We start from the raw sequence: 26710 nt of genomic DNA, 5'->3' as shown, positions 1-26710 counted from the left end.
GGGCGGCTGAGAGTGTGGCATCTCCCCCTCAAAGTGGCTCGGAAGCCAGTATGGAACTCTTCTCTAATCCTGGTTCGTACTTGAGTTTTGAGGTTTCTGTAATGTACATTTCCATTGTTGATGTCTCACTAATGGCTATTATCGTATTCATTGTTGCCCGGCCGGCGTGGCGTTGCTGCGCCTCATGGTGAACACCAAGGTATGTTTGTTGTATTTGCTAAGTTCACGGTGTTTGTTTGCGATGCCCATACTGCAATGCTCGTTCCAATTGCACCGTCCTGTGGTCTGTGGAGCATGGTTTTGCCTCGCTAGGGACAGGGTGAGGCTGGGTGGTGGGTGGAGGAGGGGGACACTTGCTGTTTCGTCATGGTTTTTCAGGAACTGGTACCAGGTCTATGTTACATGGCGTTGGGTTAGCTTGCATAATCACATGATTACTGTTGTACTCCTTGAATGGGACAGTTAGGTTGGCAGCCCGGTCCTTCCGGGCTATCTCTGATGTCCTGGAATGTCAGAGGACTAAACACTACTCGGAAAAGACGCCAGGTACTCAATTACATTACTAGACATAACATCGACATAGCTTGTCTGCAGGAGACGCACTTGTCCAAATCCGGTGCGCCTGATTATGGCTGCGAGTTGGGGGTCCCATAGGTATTTTTCAAATTACAGCAGTTATGCTAGAGGGATGGCCATACTTATTCACAAAAGGGTTCCTTTCTCTCTGAGCAGGGTTATAGATGATGGGGAACGCAGCCTTTTGATTCTCATCGGCTCTCTGATGGGCCACTTTGTTGCACTGGTGGGCCTATATGGTCCCAACGTGGATTCGCCAGAGTTCTTTCACGCGTTACAAGTGCACCTCTTGGCTCTGGATCCCTGCCTGATAATAATGGGGGTGATTATAATTTATTGTTGGACCCCACTAGAGACAGCACCTCCTCCTCTCCTGACACTAAGCACCGCTCACGCCTTGCTCTGCAAGATATCTGCCGGCAATTCTCACTAGTTGATGTTGAACGCACGCATCACTTGTCCTCCATTTCCTACACTCACTATTCTGGGTTCCACAACACCTGGACTAGAATAGACTACTGGTTGGTTTCACCAGGAGTTGCTGGTTGGTTCAGTGTTTTAGATACAATGCCACTGTCGTTTTCGGATCACTCTCCTGTGGTGCTTCGGCTTAATATCCCTAGACCTGGAGGATATGAGAGACAATGGCGATTTCCTGGGAGGGTGTTTCAAGACCAGGTGTTTCTTGAAGAGGTGAGGGAGGCCATCGAAGATTATTTTGAAATTAAGAAAAACCAAAGGTGGTGATGGACGGAGCGTTGACAATACAAACACTCACCCCCAGTCAACTGATCTGGGTTTAATCCATCACCGTTCTTTAGCTCACTCTGCCACCCCAGTTCAGACATGGCCATATGCAAATCAGTCTGACCCTGTGCCTCATGAGAACAGTCCAGCCTGAACTGCCAAGCCATGTCTTCCCTGGACCGGAATCAAGCTTCCCAGGACCGGTTTCTGGCATTACAGCCGTCTTCAGCCGGGCTTGCTTGACTCCAGTGGCAAAGTGAGCAAGGGACTCACGTCTGAACATACCCTGCCAACTTAGGGCGAACCAAGAAAAACCAAAGGTGGTGATGGACGGAGCGTTGACAATACAAACAACTCACCCCCCAGTCAACTGATCTGGGTTTAATCTATCACCGTTCTTTAGCTCACTCCGCCACCCCAGTTCAGAAATGGCCATATGCAAATTAGTCTGACCCTGTGCCTCATGGGAACAGTCCAGCCCGAACTGCCAAGCCATGTCTTCCCTGGACCGGAATCAAGCTTCCCAGGACTGGTTTCTGGCATTACAGCCGTCTTCAGCCGGGCTTGCTTGACTCCAGTGGCAAAGTGAGCAAGGGACTCACTTCTGAGCATACCCTGCCAACTTAGGGCGAACCAAGAAAAACCAAAGGTGGTGATGGACGGAGCGTTGACAGAACAAAGACTCACCCCCAGTCAACTGATCTGGATTTAATCCATCACCGTTCTTTAGCTCACTCCGCCACCCCAGTTCAGACATGGCCATATGCAAATCAGTCTGACCCTGTGCCTCTTGGGAACAGTCCAGCCCGAACTGCCAAGCCATGTCTTCCCTGGACCGGAATCAAGCTTCCCAGGACCGGTTTCTGGCATTACAGCCGTCTTCAACGCTCCGTCCATCATTTCCTTTGGTTTTTCTTTGTTCACCATAAGTTGGCAGGGTATGCTCAGACGTGAGTCCCTTGCTCACTTTGCTACTGGATTCAAGCAAGCCGGGCTGAAGATGGCTGAAATGCCAGAAACCGGTCTTCGGTAGCTTGTTTCCGGTCCAGGGAAGGCATGGCTTGGCAGTTCGGGCTGGGCTGTTCCCATGAGGCACAGGGTCAGACTGATTTGCATATGGCCATGTCTGAACTGGGGTGGCAGAGTGGGCTAAAGAACGGTGATGGGTTAAACCCAGATCAGTTGACTGGGGGTGAGTGCTTGTCCATCATTTCCTTTGGGTTTTCTTTGTTCGCCATAAGTTGGCAGGGTATGCTCAGACTTGAGTCCCTTGCTCACTTTGCCACTGGATTCAAGAAAGCCGGGCTGAAGACGGCTGAAATGCCAGAAACCGGTCCTCGGTAGCTTGTTTCCAGTCCAGGGAAGGCATGGCTTGGCAGTTCGGGCTGGACTGTTCCCATGAGGCACAGGATCACAGTGATTTGCATATGGCCATGTCTGAACTGGGGTGGCAGAGTGGGCTAAAGAACGGTGATGGATTAAACCCAGATCAGTTGACTGGGGGTGAGTGTTTGTATTGTCAACGCTCCGTCTATCATTTCCTGTGGTTTTTCTCTATTTTGAAATTAATACAGGGTCAATGGATACATGGGCGGTGCTATGGGAGGGTTTTAAAGCGTTTATCAGGACGGTTTGTATAGCTATGAATGCAGGGGTCATGAGAGATCTGCGTTCCACTCTAGGCTGTATTGAGAAAGAAATGGCAGCCCTAGATTTGGAATTGCTAGAGCACGCATCAGATGATGGCGAGACTAGGCGGTTAGCTTTGATGGTGGAGTTCCGTGATGCTGCGGAGCGGGAACTTTTATACCTCAGTATACATCATGTGACCAGGAGGTACGGAGAAAGAGAGCGTCCCGGTAAGATTCTGGCTCACACGCTCCGCCCTCCGCACAGTAAAGCCTATATTACTGAAATCAGAGGCCCGGACGACCAGATGCTGCATTACACTCCAGAAATATGTGACGCATTCCTGTCTCACTTTAAACCTCTGTATACCTCTAGAATAACCGGGGACCTCCATGAGCAAGGAGAGTATCTAGTGGAAATTGCCTGGTCTACCTTGAGAGACATATGCAAGATTTCTTTGCCATTCCCATATCCCAAGAAAGTGTGGTGGAGGCGATAGATGCGCTCAGAGGTTCCTCGGCGCCTGGCCTTGATGGGTTCTCTGCGGATTTTTACAAAGCATATAAGGATATATTGGTCCCGCGGTTGATAGAGGTTTATGCGGAGGCACTTGAAGTTGGGATCCTCCCGCCCACTTTCAGAGAGGCTGTCATTATCCGTCTCCCTAAACCTGGCAAAGACCCTTCGCACTGTGGCTCATACCGGCCCTTATCACTGCTAAATCTAGATTATAAAATATTGACTAAAGTGATTGCTATCCGGCTTTCTTTATTGATGGAATATATTATTTCTCCAGCTCAATATGGGTTTGTCCCACACAGGTCCACTTAACATAATTTACGGACCCTGTTCACAGTAATCCATAGGATAGACCCCAATATCCCGGCCGCTGTGGTGCTTCTGGATGCCGAAAAGGCCTTTGATTCCCTAGAATGGCCCTTTTTTCTTTCGGTGATGCTCCATATTGGAATGCCGGAGTGTTTTGGCTCTACTGCCGCCCTTCTGTACACGGAACCCTCGGCCAGACTGTGTCTCAATGGTACAATATCCCAACGTTTTCGCCTGCTCGCGGTACACATCAAGGTTGTCCCCTGTCCCCATTACTTTTCATTTTAGCAATGGACCCCTTGGTGCAGTATTTTCAGGAGAAGCATTTACCTTGCGGCCTGCAGTTTCAAACGGGCCCTCTACTGGTGTCACTGTATGCAGATGATACCATTTTATACGTGCGACACCCACAACTTAACCTTGAGCCTATTATCAGGTAAATCCTTCGATTTGGCCGGTTCTCCGGGCTTAGTATTAACTGGCATAAATCTGTGATTTTTCTGTTAACGAGCAGCGCAGCTCCATGGGAATGCGAGTATCCGTTGGAATGGTGCCAGGACCCGGTCAAATATCTTGGCATTTACATACATTTGGATACCGCTACCATCATCAGGTTAAACTATGGCCGTGCGATAAGCTCTTTGGAATCACAAACTGAGAGGTGGCTGCGCCTGCCTTTGTCGATGGCGGGTAGAGTTGCCATTGTCAAAATGGTAGTCCTCCCGAGATTTTTATATCTTTTTAACAACATTCCCATTCCCCTCACTCAGTCATTCTTTTTGCAGCATCGGCAACTCCTTTTGAGACTGGTATGGGGGGTCAAAAGACCACGGGTGTAATGGCAGACTCTGACTCTCCCGTATGAGAGGGGCGGGTTTGGGGTCCCAGATATATATTTATACTATTTAACGGCACAGTGCTGCTATTCATATGCATGGTACCACCCAGACGCCCGTATCCCTTACTTGAAACCGGAGGCAGATCTGGTACTTCCGCAGACACTGTCCACAGTTTTACCCAAAGTGATCCCGTGGGACCCGCGAGACATTCAGACGGTATCCACCATTAGCTGGGTATGGGAGAAGCTACGGCGACTATTGGGGTTGGACCTATTACATTCCCCGGCATTACCACTCCCGAACCCCTCATTGCTCCCCATCATTAGTACAACGTACATTGGCGAAATTCCAAATTCATACGCTAGGTGACCTCCACCCCGAAAACCATGCATTCTCGGTGACTGAGGAGGCTGGGTTCCAAGACTGCTCCTTCATGGATGTCTTTGTGTTGAGACGTATGCATTCCATTTTATGGGCCGCCTTTCCAACATATCCTGTTGCCCCCGAACCTGCCACTTCACTGACGCTAACTATTGAAAGTTCAACTGGCGCACATTTGATGGCCAAAATATATAAACGGTGTGTAATGGATCGCCCCTTCACTGATGATATAATTCGCACGCCATGGGAGCAGGACTTGGGCCGTCCTATTTCTGATGACTAATGGGAACAATGCTGCAGATTCACGAGGGAGGTGTCCCTGAACAGTAGGCATAAATTGTTACATTTTAAATTTCTCCGCAGAACGTACCACACCTCGACCTGGTCCCATAGGATAGACCTTTCTAGACTACACCAGTGCTGGAAATGTTCTGCTCCACATGCAGATTTTGCGCACCTAACTTGGACCTGCCCAGACTTACAACACTATTGGGTGCAAGTACATGTCACACTGGGAGACATGCTTTTGTTGGCCCTGGTCCCTACCCCGGAAATCACCCTGTTGGGTTATATGGTCAATTTCCCCAAGAAATTTAGAAGGTTCGAAGCACTTGGGTTCCTGTTGGCCAAGCGAGAGGTAGCACTAATGTGGGGCAGGAAAAAAGCACCTACAGTACAGGCGTGGCTTCGCAGTCTAGCGTATTGTAATGTGAATTGCAAGGAGTATGCGTCATTTATGCCCAGTTCCTCATGAGCTACAGACATCTGGGGCCCGTATAGAGCGTATATTGCAGAGAAACGCAGAGAATCTGATACGCAGGTGGAAAATGGCATTGTTCCTGAGGGTGTAGTTTAGGAGTGGATATTAAGAATTAACTATTCATGTCATGGTTTCACTATGTGTCTGTGCCTGAACGCCAATGCAGGTCGAGGAGGGGACTTAGGGTGGAAAATGGTACGTCTGCGGAGATGTCCTGGGGTATGGGGGCTGGAATGTGACAGACTGTGCGACATGCATGCATGCTATTTGTTAATTTGAGATGACCTGCAGTCCAGTTTGTTTCCACTGTTGCCATGGGTTAAGACATGTAACCTACATCACATCATAATTGTACAAGGACACGCCTAAACAATGTACCGCTGTAACCATTGCTTTTTACCATGTATGTATAAAAACTGAAAAATAAAGATTTAAAAAAACAAAAAAACTATAAGTAGACTTTATGGGGTGATACACAGGAGCCAGTAAATAAAATGCAAATCTGTCAACTTGGAAATGCTACGTTTCAGAGCTGATTTTTCCAGATGAAACTGTTTTCTGCCATTCCTTTCCACAAATCTCTGGATCGTGACCACCAATATTGTTGTCTAATCACGACTGGACTAAGGGAGCAACATCTACTTGAGTCTACACAATATGCTTGTTTCCAAATGGTAGCACAATCAAAAGGCTGCAGTAAGACTCCTCTTTGAACTTTAAATCATATGTCGCCAACTCCTGAGTCTTTTCATTGCTCCTGGTACGAAAGAAATGTATTTGCAAGGCCATATGCCTGGTGCATGGAGTATTCTACAAAACAGTCCACTTTTATCTTGATTACTAATTCAGAGATTATCGCATCTCACAAACAAAAAGCATTTAGGATGCAAGCAGCCAAGCAGTACCTACTGATTTTTCTCAGCAAAATTCACAAACCACCTTCTTTTGTAAAAGTTCATAAACATTGACTTTCACAATGGTACTGAATTGTTCCTGTGTCCTATTCTACAGCTTGCTTCTGATACCAAGTGGAGGAAGTACGCATTGAAAATTTAAAATAACAGAACAAGCAATAGCTAAAAGGCAACCATGGTACTGATTTCCTGTTGCACAGTATATGTATTCTAATTGATACTCTACCTAAGGAACCTCCCTCAAAGAAGGAATCTATGGCCATAATAAGACTGTTAATGCAAAATCTGTAGCAGTTTTCTTTATCCCTGCTCTAGAATATTTTCACTGTAGGGATGTAAAACACATCCTGTGTATTAACTCTGGAACTCTTAGTCAAAACTCTTCCATTAGTTCAACTTCATTCCCACAGTTCTAACACAGAAATGTCCTTTCTGTAAGGATGAAGAAAGACTAATGTTGGGAAAATTGTTGGTGGTGGGTCAGGAGAGACACTCCTTGTTCAAGCTTCTCCGACAAGTAAGTTGTGAGCTACAGGTAGCTCTCTAAGTACCCATAAGTATCTCTCCTGTGTGCAGCCCAGCCTAATAAATTAGAAGCTTTTGTTTGGTTGAATTAATATAAGTATACCAAAACTGAAAAGTGTGTATTCAAAAGGAAAATGTGTGCATTTTCTGAACTCACGAGCTGATGTTTGGGGAGACTTATTACTAATATTGACTAGGTGCCAGGGACATTCTAACTATGGCCAATGTATTGCTAATGTAGACGTATTCCACATTGAAAAACATTTTTACATTACTGCTGGGAACCTTTCCTGATGCAGTGAGGTAAACAGTGCTTGTATGTAGCCTTGCATAAGGTGGGCGCTAACGCAATCTTGTCTGATGTGGTCAGTATTACAACTCTAATAATATTGGTAGCTCTGTATGATTTTCTTTTAACATAAGTATCTCTTATTAAACAAAAGCTTGGAGACCCCAGCCTTATCTTCTGAACTAAAAAGCTTTAGCAAAGTTATGTTACTATCCTTTCTTTCCCATGGGATTAAGTTTACAAAAAAAATTCCATTCAAGGAATTTAATCGAGATTTTTAAAATTATAGGTCTGCTTGTTTTTAATTTCACAAGTGAGCGCTCTTATCACTCTGCAAAAAAGGAAGCAGCTCAAATATGTCATAATTTCACCCTAGAACTCCATAAGTCATAACTACACCTTAGAGCTCCACAAAATAAATACAGAACAATGACATTAAGCCTCTGACATATTTATCTGAGCCTACCTTTGGATCAAGCCCAAGTCCAGCTCTGGTCAAGATGATAGCAAGCGCGATATTTCTCAAGGATGAAGACCACTTATGTTTGATCTGGACTTGATCACTGACACCAGGAATATTACGAATAAGAAAGCCAGCAAGTAACATGCCTAGGAATAAAAAACAACAGGGAATGGTCTCCAGGAAACATTTGGAAACAGAAATAGATCAGAAAAACTGTACATTTACTCAGGCCACGCAAGGGAAATAATAATGTGGAAACGCTTATATGGAAGAAATGATCGATACACAGACAAATAGGCAACCTATTACAGGAACTGTATCATAGTAGTTTGTACCCAATTACAGACGCTTGAATCATAATACAGCGAAAACTTGGAATTTGAGGCAGAGCGTGTTCCTTTAAGTGCCACCTCTTCTGAGCTTTTCCTGTCCCTGATGTCATACAGGTGGGGCGGGGTATGTGCCACAAGGTGTTAATGGAGGTATCCCTTTTAAACATACTTGGCAGCTGAATGAATGCATTGACTAGATCCTTCTGAGCCAAGCGACCCTAAGATATTTACAAAAAAGCAGGAGATGTGGGGCACTTTGTGTTGAGGGAGTTTTGCATTAACGTGGCTGGGCTTGCAATGTGGATCAGAAGAACGTTAGGTAACTGAAGAGTAGAAGACTTTGATTCTGATTTGAAGTTTGGCAATCTGTCTGTCAAACTGCTAGTGCGGCAAAGGAACCACTTCTAACACACTAACCTCCAAATTTTAAATTCCTTTCCTTGGAGGGAGGAAAAACTCCTGGGGACATGCAGAGAGCCCCTTCATAACAAAAATGCACACAGCAGCAGGTCCACCAGGCATCCATAGCATGGTGCAACGGCATTCACAAATGTACTTACTGAAAGTGAACCCTCAAACCAAGGATACATTTTCAGTTTAATAATGTCCTTGATACACTGGGCGTTTTTAGGTCTCGCTGAGTCAGCGCGCATGCACTGCGCTGCACGGAGAGACATTTAGTAGCGGCTTTTAGAAGTGCTACCAAAGCGGCCACCAGCTTACGCTCATGCGCACAAGCACGCGCGCTGCTACACGTGCATTCCTTGCGTGCTTTAGCGCGTCATCGCGATCACTTTCGCTTTCACAGCGATCGTGATTGCGACGACTTTCTCTTTCACGTCCGCGTGGCGTTACTATTACTGCCAGGCGGCCAATGCTATCAGTTGCAATGCCCATCCAGGGCCTGCTCTGCCCAACGAATATTGCCTTGTAGCATTGCTAATCCCTGGTTGCCCCGCGTCACTCCTCCCCTCCCATTTCTGTCTCACTACTAGCGGTGAGAAGGGAGTCCTCTCTACTTCGCGGTGCCATGTGCCGTTTCAGCCTGCCGTCTCACTGTGGCAACGTTGCTGTGCACTCTCCAGTCTTAGCCGCGCTCCTTATTCCAGTCCCCGTCTATCATTTAGTAACCTCAACCTTGGGTCTGCATGCTCCAACACTTGTGATGCAGGGCCTCGTCATCTCCAGGCATCGAGGGCTCACGTAACATCAGCCCTGTGATGTGTTGCTTCTCCTCACAACGCTCCTTCACTTTCACAGAACAAAGCTCACCCTGTCACAGCTCCTCCGCTTGCGCCCCTCCTCGCGGCGTTTCTTCTCTTTCCTGAAATACAGATCCCTAGGTTCCAGCTCCTCCAGTTGCGCACCTCCTCGCAGCACTCCTTTTCACTTTTTACCCCTCTCTATAAACACAGAGTTAAAGCACACGCCACAATCCATCTCTGTGGCCACACTTTCTTCTCCAACATGCTGCTACTCGCCAGCCGTCACGCTCCTTTTCACAGAAACACACACATTCACGCAGCTTGCCTACCTTCTCAGCCACAGCAGAAAAAATTAATAACACATACAATCTTACTCTGCATTCCAATTCAACATAAACACCCGCTTCTCCGTACCCAACACACCACGGTCTCGCCTTTGGGACCTTATAAATGTTCAGCCATGCAACACTTGATGTTGTAGCACAAGGATATTGTGCTGGATAACTAAACACTTATAAGGTCCCAAAGGCGAGACCTATTAGCTATGCCAGTGGTTCCCAAACTTTTTTGACCCGTGGCTCCCTTGACCTAATTGGCAGTTGGCCGTGGCTCCCCACCATTTTTTTACCGGCGCACACTTTGGGAACCACTGGTCTACATGAAGAATCAAGAGTAGACGTGATGAAGGATTCAGAGTAGCCATCACCATTTAAAACTTTATTTGCAATCACAAAGATCTTATAAAGTACATCGCAATGCATACAACACCATCATAGAGTAGCTGAGGGGCTGGCAGGTAGCTGTGCGCCAACCAGGGCAGACGGGACTGATTTAGGGAATTAATGAATTGGGAGAGTATAATACACTACATCAGCGCACCCTCGGTGCCCGCTGTGAGTTATGTGACTGTGTGTGCCTCAGCTGAGGCTTGCCCAATTAATGTCCAGTGCCTGTCAGTGTTCGCGAGTCAGCTGACTTTATTGATTTAGTATTACCTTTTCTATTTAACTGTGCATGTCTGCAAATGTGCACAGGACTATAATAAAATACTTCCTCGAAAAGACTTGTTTAATATCATGATTGCACATTTGTATAACAGTACGATTTTACAAGGGTATTAGTTTAGTGCGCCTCCATTTCTGGTTCTTCGGAGCAGTTTAAAGATCATCTTGTAGTTTCTTATTGCTCAGACAGCTGTAATTTCTGATATTTATATGTTTGCCTAGTTTTCTTCATTGCTTGATTTTGATTGGGTGAAAGTGTCACTCATAGTCGTTCAAATGTCACTCATAATTACAATGAAATCATGAAAATCTCACACATAACAATCTGAAACCTTGGCAGCTATGTAAAATGCACACCTGACATTAGCTGTTATCACAGAGCCCCCGCCCTGGCCGGCCTTATCTGCACAGTCAATGGAGTCCAGTAATTAGCAGCTCGTTACTGAGGCAGCAGGAGCAGGCAAGGCGCTGGGGCTGATGAGCACAGCCCTGGAGCCATTCATATGCAGAGGGCGAGGGCTGGGATCAATTGACCTGGCAGCACAAAGGAGGGGGAGGACTTGTGGCTGCAGTTTTCACGACCCACATCCTGCACGGCGTCGCGGCGCCCCTGGCTTCTCATCACGGCACACCAGGGCGCCGCGGCGCACACTTTGGGAACCACGGAGCTATGCCAATGCTTGTTTCACTTTACGTAAGGGATGTTACGAAGGTTTTCTTTGGAAGACCATCATAGTTCTTGCAGCAGCCTTGCACAGATATGATGCCACTAGACCTGGCTATTTTTGAGTGGGTGCCAGGGCCAACACCAATTCTGGCAGTGGCACAGCCAAACAGGCCTTCTACTGTTTTGGGTGGATATCCCATTACCGCCCTTGTCCAAACAGATGACCTAGATCCAATTTCTACGGTATAAAGAAGTATTTTCTCATTCTATTCCCTCCACGCCAGGAGGTAACAGGGATGAAATAATACAATAGTGGCTCCCCAAAGACACTTCTGGCATAAATATACCAAAAGGTTTAATGCAGATGCCCCTTATTGGTCAAACAGATGTGAGGCAAGCACTGCTATTAGTATCATTTCAGTGAGCACGTGAACTCTGCAGTTCTGCTCTTACTTTCAAAGGGTGTCTATGTCTTGCACCTGTGGTCACGTGACCAACGCATATAAAAAGCTCTTCGTCTCTGCTATTTCTAATAAATAGTCTGTTTATATTTAGAGCATTCGTTTATTTCTAAATGCGAAATAAGTCTGTTTGACTTCAAGCACAGAGCTAAAATAGTCGCTACTGGTAATACATGGGCATAAATGCGTACTATACATGTACATTATCAATGCATATTTCTCAGCAATTACTAAATAATTCAGTAACACAAATGATTAAATCACATTTCTTAGAAAAAGACATTTCCTGTATTGTAATAAATATTCTGAAAAATAAATGCATTAGAAAAAAGTTAATTTACGTCTGATTTCCGTATGTTGTCCATGGGTATACATATATACCTGCACAAAATGGCTGTTGTCCATCAGCATGTCTTCGACCTCTAAGTGACAACTAGCATGCACGTTGCCCCTAGGTCCATGCTTTTAAAGTCAAAAGGGTGTGTTATGCTCTGGGGAAATACAACTGCTCCCTGTAAGACTAACTGGTGACACAGCTTTTCATCATTTTGAGATTAGTAAAAGGAGTACCACTGAGCTAAGTAATAATAACAACTGCTATTTAAAGGCCTTGAGGCATTTACGTTTGCAGCCTTCACTACATAAATGGGCATGAATGCTATTGGTATTAATTATTACTATTATTAAAAAGTGTCCTCACCAAGAAGAGGAGGGAGGGATGGCAGTGTTGGCAATTTAATGAGACCAACCAATTTCCCACCGATAACTGCACACAGCAATAGAAACAGCACACCAAACAGGTTCCCACCCGGAAGACATTCAGCGCCAGTGATGGACCAGACGATTCCCCACACCAGCACCACCATGACCACTGAAAGAAGACACAGAAAGAAAAACACATCTAAGCAAGATGTTTGCAGAAATGGTTCTTATTGTTTAGAATGTATATGCGTTACAAATTAAAACATATTTCATAATGACCAACTAACAGCTTATTCATTGCCCAAATCAGTTTCAATTGGCACTGTTCACCCGTAGCTTATTACTTACCTTTACCTTCCCCCAGAGACATTTTAAGGCATGGGCAAAGTGGGCTTTGGCCCAAGGCCCCAGCCTTTCAGGCGGGCCCACTGATATAACCAGCTTTGTTCTGCAGAGATTCCTGCCCTGATGACCTTGTAAACTTCTTAAACAAATTGTTTTAAATTCCGTTTTCCTTTATTTATTTTTAATGTGGGTGATGTGAGAGTCTATTACAGACATTTTGCAGAGAAATGTTGTGTTTATGTTTCACCCAACATCCGTAAAAAAAAGTTTCTTTTAGATCAAGAAAGAACCTGACATATGAGAAGTGAAAGAGCGTCAGAGAGATTTTTTGCAGTAATATCAGTGAGCTGATGCTGTGTTACAGTATTGAAAACACCCATCACTATCCCTGAATATTAGCTGTAAACACATTTAAAATGTCAACAAGTGCGCCCGTGTACTACTGCCAGTGTTCAGGCCAATGGGGGCGTGAAAGAGCTGAAACTGGATCATATATCCAAAGCTGTTCTGAACATCGGCCCTCAAAATTCGCTTGCCCAGGGGCCCTAAAATGTCCCTGCCTTCCCCCATTTTGCAGGTAAATGCCTTTGATAGTGCCACAGCGTAAAGATACAAAATTAAGACCTGCCTAATGATTTACTGCTGCATTCTTAAACAAATGACTATTCTCTGGAAATGTCATTTTTGAAGGCCACTTGTATTAGTATCCCACCGCCCATTCCATGCAGTTGTGTATAATAACTCTCCAAGAGGGTCTCTGTTAGCGTGCACAAATGTGTCCATCTACACACCATTTGGATGGCAAGGTCCTCCTGGCCGTCCTGTCACTGCTTCCACTTTCTTGTGAAAGTGTGAATGGAGGAGACAGAAGGGGGCACCCATAACGCGCCACCAGCATGCTGCCCGACCAAACAGCAAGATTTTGGATCTCATTCCAGGAGGTTGGTGATGTCAAATAGGCAGGAGAAAGGGATGAAAATAAGGATGGGGGTCAAACTGGGTGGGTATAAAACTGGCTATAGAGGGAGACACTGGCATGTTCAACTTCACCAACTGAGGACAATCACTGGGAGACTGGCATGCAGGCTAAATGTATAGTTTGATGGCGGCAGCTTTCTGTTCACCAACATGCTTCCATGGCAGAAAGTATTTGGGGGTTGGGGGAGCATTAGTGAAAAATAATGTAGCAAATTTACTGCAGGTCAGCCGTGACGAGGACTTATCACCACTTTTGTTTTTTCTGAAAACAGACTGTTATGTTAAATGTGTATGTATCTGGCTAACTGGGATCCTTGCAACAGGCTCCACTTCTAGAAGCCAGGATGTTGGACTGGTAGAAGCTGGGCTTGTAGCAGTTGGATGAGGCGCACCAGCAGGCCAGGGGTCGGTTTATGGGCTTATTAAAAGACCTACATAATTTCATAGTGGGTCCTGTCTTTACAAAACGGACATCCACAGATAGCAACTTTTCTTGAAATAAACAAAACAAATGTCCCCTAACTGCAGTAAGTTTTTTTCCCAGTGCACGGGTGACATTTCAAGACCTTTTCTCTTCAGGACCATGGTTATGTGGAGGTCATCGAAAGGAAAGATGCTGACGAGAACGGAAATCCTAATAAAGATAGCCCCATTTGCACTGGTGTCGGGTCAACGCAAATGCACATTTCAGCGTCAAATACATTTTTCGTCTGTCATGCTTTCTTTAATAATAGAATGTTTTAAAAGAGAACTGGCTAAAAGGTATTCCTTTTAATGGAGTTATTAACATTTAGGTTAATACAATAAATACCGTTCTTTTCTCGTCCCCACAGGCTGATTCCGACTGTCATAATTGAGTGGTTGATAAAATGGATATCAATGAAACAGTGACAAGTCCTGTCACTGCAACAAAACAGCAACCTGTGGTTTCAAGTTCTATTTTGAACTACAAGCTATAAGTATACCCAGCAGAAACTGGTACCTTGCAAAGGACACAGTTGTTATATTTTACACTTACTTGGCTCTAGCATTCAATATGAATATGTACATGCTTATGGCGGCCAGGTACCATGTATGTACTAATAATTTAAAGTAAGTGATTTGATTCAGCAGGAACCTGTCTACAAATATTTTGTATTCAACTGCTCATAAATTTAGCAACCCTTCTAAACTTGCATCAACATTTTGGTAAAGTGTGTATTGGCAACTTTTAAGCCTTAGCCTGATTTTTTCATATATATTTCGGTGATAGTTTAGTAAGAATAATTGATACCATTTATGTAGTGCACCACGTAAACCTACCTCTTGCAAGTTGCAAAGATAAAGTATTTGGCAGAACAGGATTGATTTCAAATTTGCCCTAAACCGGTCAACAGAAAGTTCAAGTTTGTGGTCTTTTGGTAAGGTAATCCATAATCAAATACTAGGTTGAAAAGACTTCGCCCTCCAAAGCAGCAAGCATAAAGAACATGAGGAAAAACGCCTTCAATAGTTTCGGGGGTGAATTGTTAATCGCCAAGCTCCTTTGTCTACTGTAATGGAAGCACCCTCAACCCTCGGACATACCTCTCCCCCCTCCCTGACAACTACCTTTCTCTTTTTTTCTCTAATGGCTATTGGTCAAACTAATTCCTGGTTTCCTCTGAAATTTCTTGTGAGAGGATATCAACTTAGTGTTCCTCCTGATAAAATACACCACATTGTTTTAGAAAAGAAAACAATCCAAAAAGATCTAAATACATTTCAATGTTTTTGTTCCAATATTTTCACCTGTTTTTTCTAATTATTTTTGTTATTGTTATTGAATGATCAGAAGAAATACTGATTGACCAGATTTCTACTTGGCTCACTGACTGCAAATTACCATTGGTCACTGTTCGGGCCAGAATCCCTTGCGGCGGACATGCAAATATTTCCCTTAATTTTCTACAAGGCTTCTCCTCTTTTGGTAGTTCTGGCAGCGGCTGTGAACAGTTTTTCAACAGAGCGCTTTCTTCTGTAGGCCCATTTCCATCAACTGCTTTGACGTTGAAGGCATCTGCGTCCTGGAAAATACAAATGATGCATTATTTATTTTGTAGGAACGAAAATGTAAGTTTTCCCATTTAATGCTAGCCTTATCCATCCGATACATTTTTATTATTCAAGAAGCTAAGTGGGGACCGGAAATTATATTCTTCAACTGCAAGGAGAGATCAGGTGACTTGCACAAAAACTCAAGTAAAATCCCATCCACTGAAACACAAAGGACTGGCATGTGGAAAAAATACCTTCTGCACCAGTACATCCAGGATCTAACTCTTAAATTAATGAAGAGTTTCTGTCATTTGTGAAACAAAGTTATGGAGGAATCGCTTCAATTAATTCACAAGTTATTTCTACAGATAGCACTTCACTTTATTGTCCCAAACTCAATGCGCCATAAAGCATCAGGGTGAATGAATGAATGAATAGCGATTTGTATGGCGCAACTTAACCCGGAGGTATAAAGGCGCATATGATGGAAACAGCTGAGTAGTCGGCGGTTCCTAAGGGAGGGTTACAGGTAGGACTCTGTGAAAAGCCAGGCTTTTAGATTTTATTCGAAAAAGGGCAAGAGACGGCTGGCCCTTAAGGTCAGCTGGAAGCGTGTTCCACAGTTTGGGGGCAAGGGAGAAAAAGGCCCTCCCTCCCCACCTAGCCTTGACGGTTCGGGGAATAGTCAGGAGGTTTTTGTGGGCCGATCTCAGGGCCCTGCCCGGGGTGTAGATGGACACGAGAGACCCAATGTCCTCAGCACCCAGGCCGTGTAAGGCACGGTAGGTAAGGACAAGAACCTTAAAATTAATCCTGGCCTGCACAGGCAGCCAGTGGAGGTTTTTTCTGATCCCCGAGACGGAAACACGTCTGGGGGCATCCACTACAAACCTGGCTGCAGCGTTTTGGACAACTTGGAGGCGATGAAGGAGCTTTTTTACTTATGCCAAGATAGAGGGCATTGCAGTAGTCCAGGCGAGGGGAAATGAGGGCCACTGAGACCTGTTACCGGGCGTCAGGGGAGAGGTAGTGCACGAATTTCCTGAGGATCCTCAGTACTCCACAGCAAGTGGAAACAGTCTTATTGACTTGTTTGTCAAAAGAAAGTGTGGTGTCAATAGTGACCCCCAAATTCCGGGCAACAAGAGAAGGCTTGGGGCATGTTCCGAGGGCAGGCGGCCACCAGTCCTCCGACCAGAGATCTTGTTTGCCACCAAAGATGAGGACCTCAGTTTTTTCCCCATTAAGTTTGAGGAAATTCGAGGTCATCCAACCTGCTACGGCTACAATGCAGTTCTTAAAATTTAAGGCTGTGGACTCCACAGAATGGGATAGGGAGACCATTATCTGAGTGTCGTCGGCGTACGACAAGACTTCCAATCCAAAAGATCTAACAAGTCTTGCAAGTGGGGCCACATATATGTTGAAAAGTGTGGGGCTCAGGGATGAGCCCTGTGGTACCCCACAATGCAAAGGCTTGGCGGAAGAAAGGAAGTCACCCAGTTTGACCTTTTGAGCACGCTGGTTGAGGAAGGATGTCAGGAGACCCAAAGCCGGTCCTTCCACTCCCATCTCACCGAGACGCCTGGCCAAGATGGAGGGGGACAGGGTGTCAAAAGCGGCGGTAAGGTCGAGCAGGATAAGAATGGTAGACTGACCACTGTCGACCTTAGCGCGGATGTTATTGACCACCACTGTCAGGGCTGACTCGGTGCTATGCGCCTTCCGAAAGCCATGCTGAGAGGGGTCTAGCAGGCTGGCGTTGTCCAGGAAGTCGCTGAGATGGAATTTGAGGTGGGCCTCGAGCATCTTGGCGGGGGCAGAGAGAAGGGATATGGGACGATCATTTTTTAGGATCCAGGGTGGGCTTTTTCAGTAAGGGCTTGACAATGGCCAGCTTCCAGGTTGCAGGGAAGACGCCGTTCGAAATTGCCAGATTCATTACGTCCAGATAGGGGGGGAGCAGGACCTCTCTGCAATTTTTCAAAATTTTGAGAGGGCAGGGGGCCAGGGGAGATCCTGATTTAAGTTTGTCGAGAAGGCCATTTAGGACTTCATAGGACAGTAGAGGGAAGTTGGACAAATGTCCTCGGGGGGCCAAAGGCAGACTGGGCCGAGAAGGGAGGTCAGAAGGCGGGGCAGTGTCCTGAATGGAATTAAGGACTTCTAAGGCAGAATAGATGTCCACGATTTTGGTGTGGAAGAACATGGAGATCTGGTCGCAGAGTTTTTAAGATGCGACAATGGGGTCTGGGATCGGAATGAGAGACAGAGAGTCCACAATATTAAAAAGATCTCTAGGGGAGCTGAGGGAGGTGGTCAAATTGGTGAAATATGACAGTTTGGCAGCTAAGATTGCGGCCTTATATCCTATGATGAGGTTTTTGTGTTTGGTTCTTTCATCAGGGTCAGGGTGGGCTCTCCAGAATCTTTCTTGCCTCCTACACTCCTGCCTGCATAGTCTAAGGGAGTCAGAGAACCACGGGCCGACGGACGTTTCCTGGCGCAGTAATGGGGTTTGGCGGGGGCAAGAATATTAACAGCCTCCGAAATGGTGTTGACAAGCTCACCAGGCCGGCATGCACCTGGGGTTTCTTGAGTTCTTATTCAGCAGTGATGTGGCCTGCCAGATAGGACTGGACTGTCTCTTTAGAGGCAGGCTGCAAACTGACTTGCAAACTGTAGTTCAGTTTGTGTAATGGAACTGACAGGGAAACATTTTTTAAATGTTTTTTCAAGACTCATTTGCATATGGCTGGGTCCAACATAGGGTGGCTTAGTCAGCAAAAGAACAATGGATTTTACCCAGATCTCTTGACTGGGGGTGAATGTTTGATTGATTCAGCATTCCGTCCATCATTTGTTGCCGCAGCACCTTTCGCCCTAAGTGGGATGGATATGCCCAGAAATGGATCCCTTGTTCGCTGTGCCACTGACGTCAAGCTAGCCTGGCTGATGAGCGGTAATACCCAGAAGCCAGTCCCAGGATGCTTGTTTCCGCTCCAGGGAGGACCTGGCTTGGCAGTTCGGGTTGGACTATTCCCATAACGAGCCGGGTCAAGATTGATTTGCATATGGCTGGGTCCAAACAGAGGTGGTCTAGTGACCAAAAGAGCGATGGATTTAACCCAGATCTGTTAGCAGGGGTGATTGTTTTATTGATTCAGCATTCCGTCCATCATTTGTTGCTGCAGTACATAAATAATCGGAGCAAAATCTCTAACCAGGTACAGTCAGCCTCCAACTGCATTTGTAGAAGGTGGCTGGGGTAATGCATGAATGCTATCTGCCTCATTAGTTATTATTTAACACCCTAACCCTCCACATCAACCCCCAAAACAAAAAAATCATCTGCACGAAGAGGTGAAACAGGATTAATGGGAAAGAACCAGCATGAGTGGAATGATACAGAGAGTGAGTGAGATAAAACAGAGATGGTGAGAAAGGTAGGAAAGGGGAAGGAGGAAGAAAGAGCAGGACAAGAAGGAAGGAGGGAGGGAATGACAGCAAGGGGAGAGAATAGAAGAGGAAAAAGCAGAAAAGAATAGGACATGGAGCCGAGATTATTCCAATTTATATCAAATGTGCTTGAGACAAGCCAGTGAATTATCAGCTGTTAAAATTGATAGATACTTTTTTTTTTTTTACATTTTTATTTAAAGGTGACACAAGCATTTTAAACACATACAAACTATTTCGTTTAACAAAAAATTTCCAAAATCAGCGTAAATATTTCAAGAAGCAGTGAAAGAAGAAAGAAAAAGAAAGAATGGAATGAGTAAATGAAATTACAAAATAGTAAGAAGAAACAGGGCTCAATTTCACATTAAATCAATTCACAAGTAGGAAACAAGCAGCCCCAAATTCTATCTATTTTAACCAGTGCTTTAGCACCTCTTTTCCTAGCTAACAGTATTTCCATATGATGTATCTCTGTAACCAAGCACCACCATTCATTTGCATGAGGTGATTGTTCCAATATCCATGCTCGAGCTATGACCAGCCTTGCACATGCTAATAGAATAAAAATTAAGTCTTGAAATGGAGAACAGTTAAGTTGCAAGCCTAAAAGGATCATGTCTGATGATAATGGTACCTCGATTAGGTGTTTTGATCTCAGAATATTTTCTATGCCGTCCCAGAATGAAGTAAGAACAGGGCATAGAACCAGCATATGTTCTAAATCAGTAGCCTGAGTATGACACTTTGGGCATTTAGTACGATCGTTGAAAACGTTGTTGGGGACCCATTTACTTATTTGTAAAGGGGTATAGTAAAGTTGACATATCGTTTTGTATGCTTGGAGTTTTAAGCTTGAAGAGTAGATTAATGTATCAATTTTGTTTAAAAAAGAGGAAATGTCATTTGAGCTAATACCGGTCGTAAACCATAGAGCCCATTTCTGTGCTAATTTGGGACAATCATCTATCTTGCCTTCAATAAAGCATTTGTATCCTTGACTAATGGTATTTTTCTTGTTCCCCACTCCTTTATACATGCACAGCCATAAATCTGAATCAGCAATCTCTTTAAGGTTTAATTTCCCTATAAGGAAGTCGCGTATTTGTATATACTTAAAATAAGTATTTGCGGGTAATTTATATAATAGCCTAAGTGTATCAAAATCCAAGAAGCCTGACGACCCATATAGGTCCCCCAATCTTACTATGCCTCGGTTCGCCCATATTTTACATCCTGAATCACTAAAAATACTTGGTAATCCTGGATTATTCCAAAGGGTTAAAAGAGAATGATAGAATGATGCTTTATTCTGGGTCATTACTATCTTCCATATACTGATTATATCTTTCGCAGTCTTGAACTTAACTCTTTTAAAATAATTCGGGTCATTATTTCTGGCCAAAAATTGTAATGAATCTAATCCTAACATAAATTGGTGAAAGAAATATGGATTACTAGAATTAAACAAGCTCTGTAACCGTCCCAAAAAGGATGCAAAATAGTACATTCTGAAATCCGGAAAGTTAAGCCCTCCTTTAATGAAAGGTAGTTTCAGGGAAGAAAGTGCTCTACGATTCTTTTTAAAGCCCCATATAAAACTGCCCAATAAGCCGTCAAGTTTCCTAAAAAATATTTTATTTATCTTCAAAGGAATGCATCTAAATAAGTATAGAAATGTTGGCAAAATATTCATTTTAATAAGATTAATTTGCCCAATAAGGTTTAAAGGCACCTTATGCCATTTTTTAAGGAGAGCCTGAGTGTCTTTTAGTAAAGCATCATAGTTCAATGCCATTATATCCTTGATATTAGATGTTATCTTGATACCTAAATAGGTAGCAGCATGGCATATTCCCATTACTGGTATCTGTGGTTTATAATTGGCTATAATTTGAGTCTTGCCTAGATTCAACTTGTATCCAGAAACTTCACCAAATGCATCCGCTTCTTTGATAATTCCTGCCATAGCTTCCATCACATCAGTAGTATAAACTGCCAAATCATCCGCGTAAGCAGTGATTTTAAGCGATCTTGTCCCAGATGTAAATGGTTTTATCAACATCTGTTCTTGTATAGCATTAATAAAAGGTTCCATGGCGAGAGCAAATAATAAAGGTGAAAGCGGGCATCCCTGCCGGGTCCCTCTCAAAATTAAAAATTTAGAAGAGAGTAAACAATCGTACCCAATTACAGCATTAGGGCGGTCATAAAGTGCTTGAATTTTAGTTAAAAATTTAGTTTTAAACCCAATTTCTTTAAGAATTACCCAGAGATAATCCCACCCCACTCGGTCGAAAGCTTTTTCAGCGTCGAGTAATATCATTCCGAGTGGGGAGGGATTAGTGGCTGCTATGTCAAACAGAGTAATAGCCGTGTTTACGTGTTGGGTTGTATCTCTGCCTACTACAAAGCCATGCTGATGTTCACTAACCAACTTAGGCATGAGGGGGGAAAGTCTTGTGGCAATTAGTTTAGCGAATACCTTGGCATCAGCATTAATCAAGGAGATAGGGCGGTAAGACCCGCATTCCGTAGGTGGTTTGTTCTTTTTTAAGAAAAATATAATTTTAGCAGTATTCCAAGAGGTCGGGGCCCTATCTGTTGTACTTATCTGATTAATAACTGAGCAGAATATTGGAAGTAATTCCTCGCAACATATTTTATAAATTTCAATCGGCAAGGTGTCATCCCCCGCAGCCTTCCCAGAGGGAAGAGAGAAGATAGCTGTTTTTAGTTCTTCCTCAGTGAAATCTTTTTCCAATTCTTCCATATCTACTATATCCTTCTCTAGCCGCCAATTGCTTCTAATATAATTTTCCACTATCGCCGTAGGGGGGATGCCCTCTGGGGTGTATAATTTAGTATAGTATTCTACAAATTGTTGCAATATCTGTTCTGGACTAGTATAATTAATACCATTTGCGCCTTCTATGCTCTTTATTAAAGAAGTAGATCTATCGTCAGCGATTTTGTAAGCGAGGATTTTACCTATTCTATCGCCGCTCTCGTATTGCGAGAATTTATATTTATGTAGTTTAGTCGTAACTTTGTCTCTTAAGAATTTCTTGGTCTCGCATCTTAACGTTATCAGCTTAAGTTCTAGTTTAGCTTTATTTAGGTTATGAGGAGCCCCGTGCCTTCTTTTCTGGTAATTTCTGCCATATGTTCTTCTAGTCCCCTTATCCTTGATGTAATACAGCGGATCTCTTCCTTACGATTGGCATTCTGTTGGATAATAAACTGTTGGGCGAAACCTCTGATGCTAGCTTTACAACAGTCCCAAACTGAGGTAACTTTAGCCGTATCAATATTAAACTCTAGAAATTCTTTTATGTGTTCTTTCAAAAGAGAGATAAACCTAGGATTAGATATCAGATGTCTGGGAAAGGAGAATAACCTAGGTTCTGTCTTTTTAGATACGATCTTGAAGATTACCACTATAGGGTTGTGATCAGATGTTACCTTTGGGCAAATCTCCATTTTACAGCCTTCCAAAATATGATTCGTTGCCCAAGCCATATCTATACGCAAGTACATTTTATGTGGTATTGAATGTTAAGTATAACACACAGAGCCACACGCATCCACCCACCACACAGACCCCCTGCTTTTAAATGATATCGACCCCCACTAACATGCTGTGCCTGGACAATTTATAGGTACGTTATGACTAAATATGAAGCTAAAGAGCAAGCCACGACACAGAGCAGCATTAATTATCATAAATACCCTGAACTGTAATATAATGCTAAAGTTTCGTTTTTTGAATTACTAAACATAAAGCATAGAATAAAGCGCAAGATGGTGGTTATTTTAAAATTGCAAAGCAGCAGCCGGTAAAATAAGAGAAGTCGGAAACTGAATGTTACCACTTCAAGCGTAGAGTGAATAATATTTATTTGACAGTGCACAATGGGGAGTGAGTGATAAAATGAGGGGACGGGGAGAGGTAAGTGAGGGAGCACGGGACCTGTACTGAGAGGTAAAGGGGTCGGAGCGGTGCTTGGAAAGGGGTCAACGAGCGCGAGACGGCGGTGGGTGAAGAGGGGGCTTGGAGAGAAAACCATCATACAGCGACAAGTGCCAGGGTGCCGGTCTAACGGAAGATATCGCGATACGAATGCCGATCGCAATATCCTGCTAAGGGAGACAGGGTATGTGAAAGATACACCTTGCCCACCCCACTTCACCTCCCCCCACACACACACACACACACTCACCCCACCTACCTGAGCATGGACGGGCAGTTAGCGTCGTCTCTCCAGAGGGCAATCCATTCCGGGATGCCAGGCGAAGTGCGCCAAAAAGCAGACCTAGGTGGTCAAAACAGTTGCTTTTCCCGACCAGCACCAAACTCGAAAAAAAAACAGCTGCCTCATGAAAAATCATTTCGAAAACAGCGACTGAAGTGTCTGCCTTGCGTGAGTGTTGGACGAGTTCTTCCGCTGTGGGTGGACGAAATCAAGAATCTGTCCAGAGGGGGTAGGTGGATGCGCAGCAAATCACGGGGACTCGGCATCTGCCGACAAACACAGACATCGCTGCCAGGCCAGGATGCGATTACACTGCTTATTTGCGCAGATGTTCACGTCAGGAGAGAGGTTAAAATGGCTGCTACAATGGTTGTTACTTTGGTTGTGATTGAAACGGGGCATATTCGCACACATCCTCTGTTACAAATGTTACACTTGCTGACACTGCGAACACCACTGCGCTGCCCTATTTTGTTTATTCCTAATCATTGGCCTCTTTCTGACGGGAGCCCCGCATTTTCAAAAAAATGGTAATTAAAACTCCTACCCGTAGGGTTTTGGCCAGTGCGTTTCATTGTGCAGCGTGTTCGTCCCGAGGAGCTCATTACCACATCTAGGGCTGCGAGGCGCTGCGGCGCTAGAATCCTCGGGTTCGTGGCCATTCAAGGTTTTTAATGAAAGAGAGAGTCGGAGTCTAGCGGCTTTGGTAACAGGCGTGAACAATGGTGTGAATGGGGCAATAAAGACACAAGCCGCAGCTAGCCCGCTAATAACGCTGTCAGTCTCTCTACTTGATGCATTGTAAATCTCCGCATTTGCATCTTTTGCCGCACCGTTTCCTTTCACCCTTTTCTCCTTTCTTATTCGGAAAATTAATATTATTTTGCTGTTGGAACTGCGTTCTAAATTTAATTATAACAAAACGAAATGAAGACCGTTGTTGTGGTGCCTTTACATGGCAGCTGTTGTGCTTGTTTAACGTTTATTTTATAGTTATTTCTGAGTATTGAATAGGTTTCTGCGGAATCTTTTCGCGCTCATTAGGAATGCATCTTCATAAAGATGTGCGGTTTAAATGCCGCGTAGGTTTTCTGGTTGGTCGAATTCTGGAACCGTGATCGAGTGCACATTGAGACGGGTAATGTGGCATTGGAATATTCCCCGAATAAGGGAAGGCTAGAGAGTTTCACCCCCCGTCCCCAAGCAGGATCCTTGTGTTTAGCATTTGAAATGTGCTTTCCCCCTATATAGGATGCAGAAAATATTTTCCGGTGCGTAGCTCATTACTCCCTGGGAGAGTGCATGTTTTTTTTTTTCACACAACTGGTCGTTTACATGAGCTTCATCTTCGTTTATATTAAAAATCTCTCATCTGCTCCAAAAACGTAAACTGAGATGTGTGACCTCCCGTCGGTTTATTCAAAATGTCAGGAGGGGCTTAAAATGGACACCGCCCTTGAATGGGGCTGATGCACGCCCACACCCGTACTTCCCTACACATCTCAAGAGACCTCAGCTGTGACCAATCCGCCTGGAGGGGAAATAGCTGCATCATTTTTACCCTTCAGAAATCCGGTGACATCCATCTATTAAATAAATAAAGATCAACACACGCGTTTACATTTATACGAGACTTAAACGGGAATCTTAGCTGGGAAAAAAAAACCTTCTCACGGCAGTGCTTATTGAATCACATGTGCCTTTAGGCCGTCCGAAGCCTCTAGCGCCTACCTCGTCACACACCCCACTTCAGTGAATAACTTGTGCCCCTCCCCCTTGAAAGTTCCCAGCTGCCAGTAGTGCTTACTTTCAGGGAGACTTGAAAGGGCGCTACCCCTGGCAGGAAATGAACGAGTCGATAACATCTGACACCAGTGACCAGTGCAGTGACCCCAACCTTAATTCCACTAATACTGGAGGCCTGCAAAACCAGCAGAGAGCCCTCGCCCTGCCCTGGAGCAAAACCTGCAGTCCCTTCAGGAAATCGTTGCCACAGCAGTCCGCTCTTTAAAAGCGAAGAGTCCCGAGCAACCCCTGAACAAGAAGCTGGTCGCCGCCAACGGACGAGGCTGACAATGTGTATATTTATATGTGCATCGAGAAGAGCAACCCAGCAAGCTCGCTGAAAGAGATAAACCAGTTTACACGGGAGGAGGGGGCGGGAACGGGCACACGGACAGCGGGAGGGGGCGGGTTAACGGGCACACGGTCAGCGGGAGGGGGGGCGGGAACGGGCACACGGACAGCGGGAGGGGGGGCGGGAACGGGATAAAAAAAATAGTGAAAATGCCGATTACCTGCAAGGAAAGTGAAATCGCGCAGCCCACCCCTGCTCGGAGTAGGGAGTGGGTCGGGTCTGCGTCCTCACAGGGAGAGTGAGCAGGCTGGTGTGACGAAGGATGCCGAGACAAAAAAAAAAGCACCGCCGCATGACGTGGGCAAAAAGAGAAAAATTCTCGGGAACGCCCACGAATCTGCTACGGCACTGACGGACAGATGTCTGTTCCAATGGCTAGCCTCCATTTATGGAGCTAGCCAATGGAACAGAGAGGCGGAACAAAGCCACACAGTGTAAAGACATAAGATTTCGCCCTGCGCGAAAGGCTGGCCCTTGAATCTGCTCCGGCAATGACGGACAGATGTCTGTTCCAATAGCTAGCCTCCATTTATGGAGCTAGCCAATGGAACAGAGGCGGAACAAAGCCACACAGTGTAAAGACATAAGATTTCGCCCTGCGCAAAAGGCTGCTGCGCAGCTTTCGACAGGCGAAACCTAAAAATAACTGTCATCAGAAATTATATGTATAGTCAAACTTGGGGGGCTGTAAACTCCTCTATAGAATAGCTAGAATGATCAGCAGTGTTCAAGTCAAGCTCAAAAGCAGAGGAGTGAGACACATCCCTGATATAGGCCACTGCATGTAGTGATTCATCTAGAAACTGAATTAGCAACCATTGCTTCAACCGGGCCCATGTATGATAACATAGCATCTGGACTGCCCATAAAATTAATTAATTAAACCAATTCTCCAAGTTTTTCACAGGGAAGTTTCCATTAACCTAGTCAAAGACTAGACCATGCTCTATATAGCATACAAATATTGACAGCTTCTAAGGCACAAGCCATGATGCTATCAATAGTGCCACATGTTGTATGAAATCCTGCCTGAGATGATGTAAGAATTAAAATTCAAAAAAATTAAAATCACCGCATTTTGTCTTTTGGTGGTTGCATTGAGTGGGAATTTGGTTTTGGCTAAAAAACTTTATTTTGATTGGTTGTGAGCCGTTCGGTCTGCTGCAGCGTGCTGATTGAGCGGAAAGGGTGGTTTGG

At 44.7% G+C, this 26710-nt stretch overlaps 1 protein-coding gene across 1 annotated transcript in view; it reads right to left on the bottom strand.

Moving 5' to 3' along the window:
• The window catches only part of LOC144818546 (sodium/hydrogen exchanger 9B2-like), a 416602-nt gene that overhangs the window by 236255 nt on the left and 153637 nt on the right, over positions 1 to 26710 (bottom strand). Inside the window, exons 3-5 of the mRNA XM_078676068.1 lie at positions 15510 to 15690; positions 12321 to 12491; positions 7955 to 8097 (exon numbers count right to left, since the gene is read on the bottom strand). Of these exons, the coding sequence (XP_078532194.1) occupies positions 7955 to 8097; positions 12321 to 12491; positions 15510 to 15690 (495 nt within the window). The remainder of the gene's footprint in view (positions 1 to 7954; positions 8098 to 12320; positions 12492 to 15509; positions 15691 to 26710) is intronic.

Source organism: Lissotriton helveticus, chromosome 2_1, assembly GCF_964261635.1.
Source record: "Lissotriton helveticus chromosome 2_1, aLisHel1.1, whole genome shotgun sequence".
NCBI classification, from domain to species: domain Eukaryota; kingdom Metazoa; phylum Chordata; class Amphibia; order Caudata; family Salamandridae; genus Lissotriton; species Lissotriton helveticus.
The sequence above is the reverse complement of the archived record's forward strand: the minus strand, read 5'-3'. Positions and strand labels throughout refer to the sequence as shown.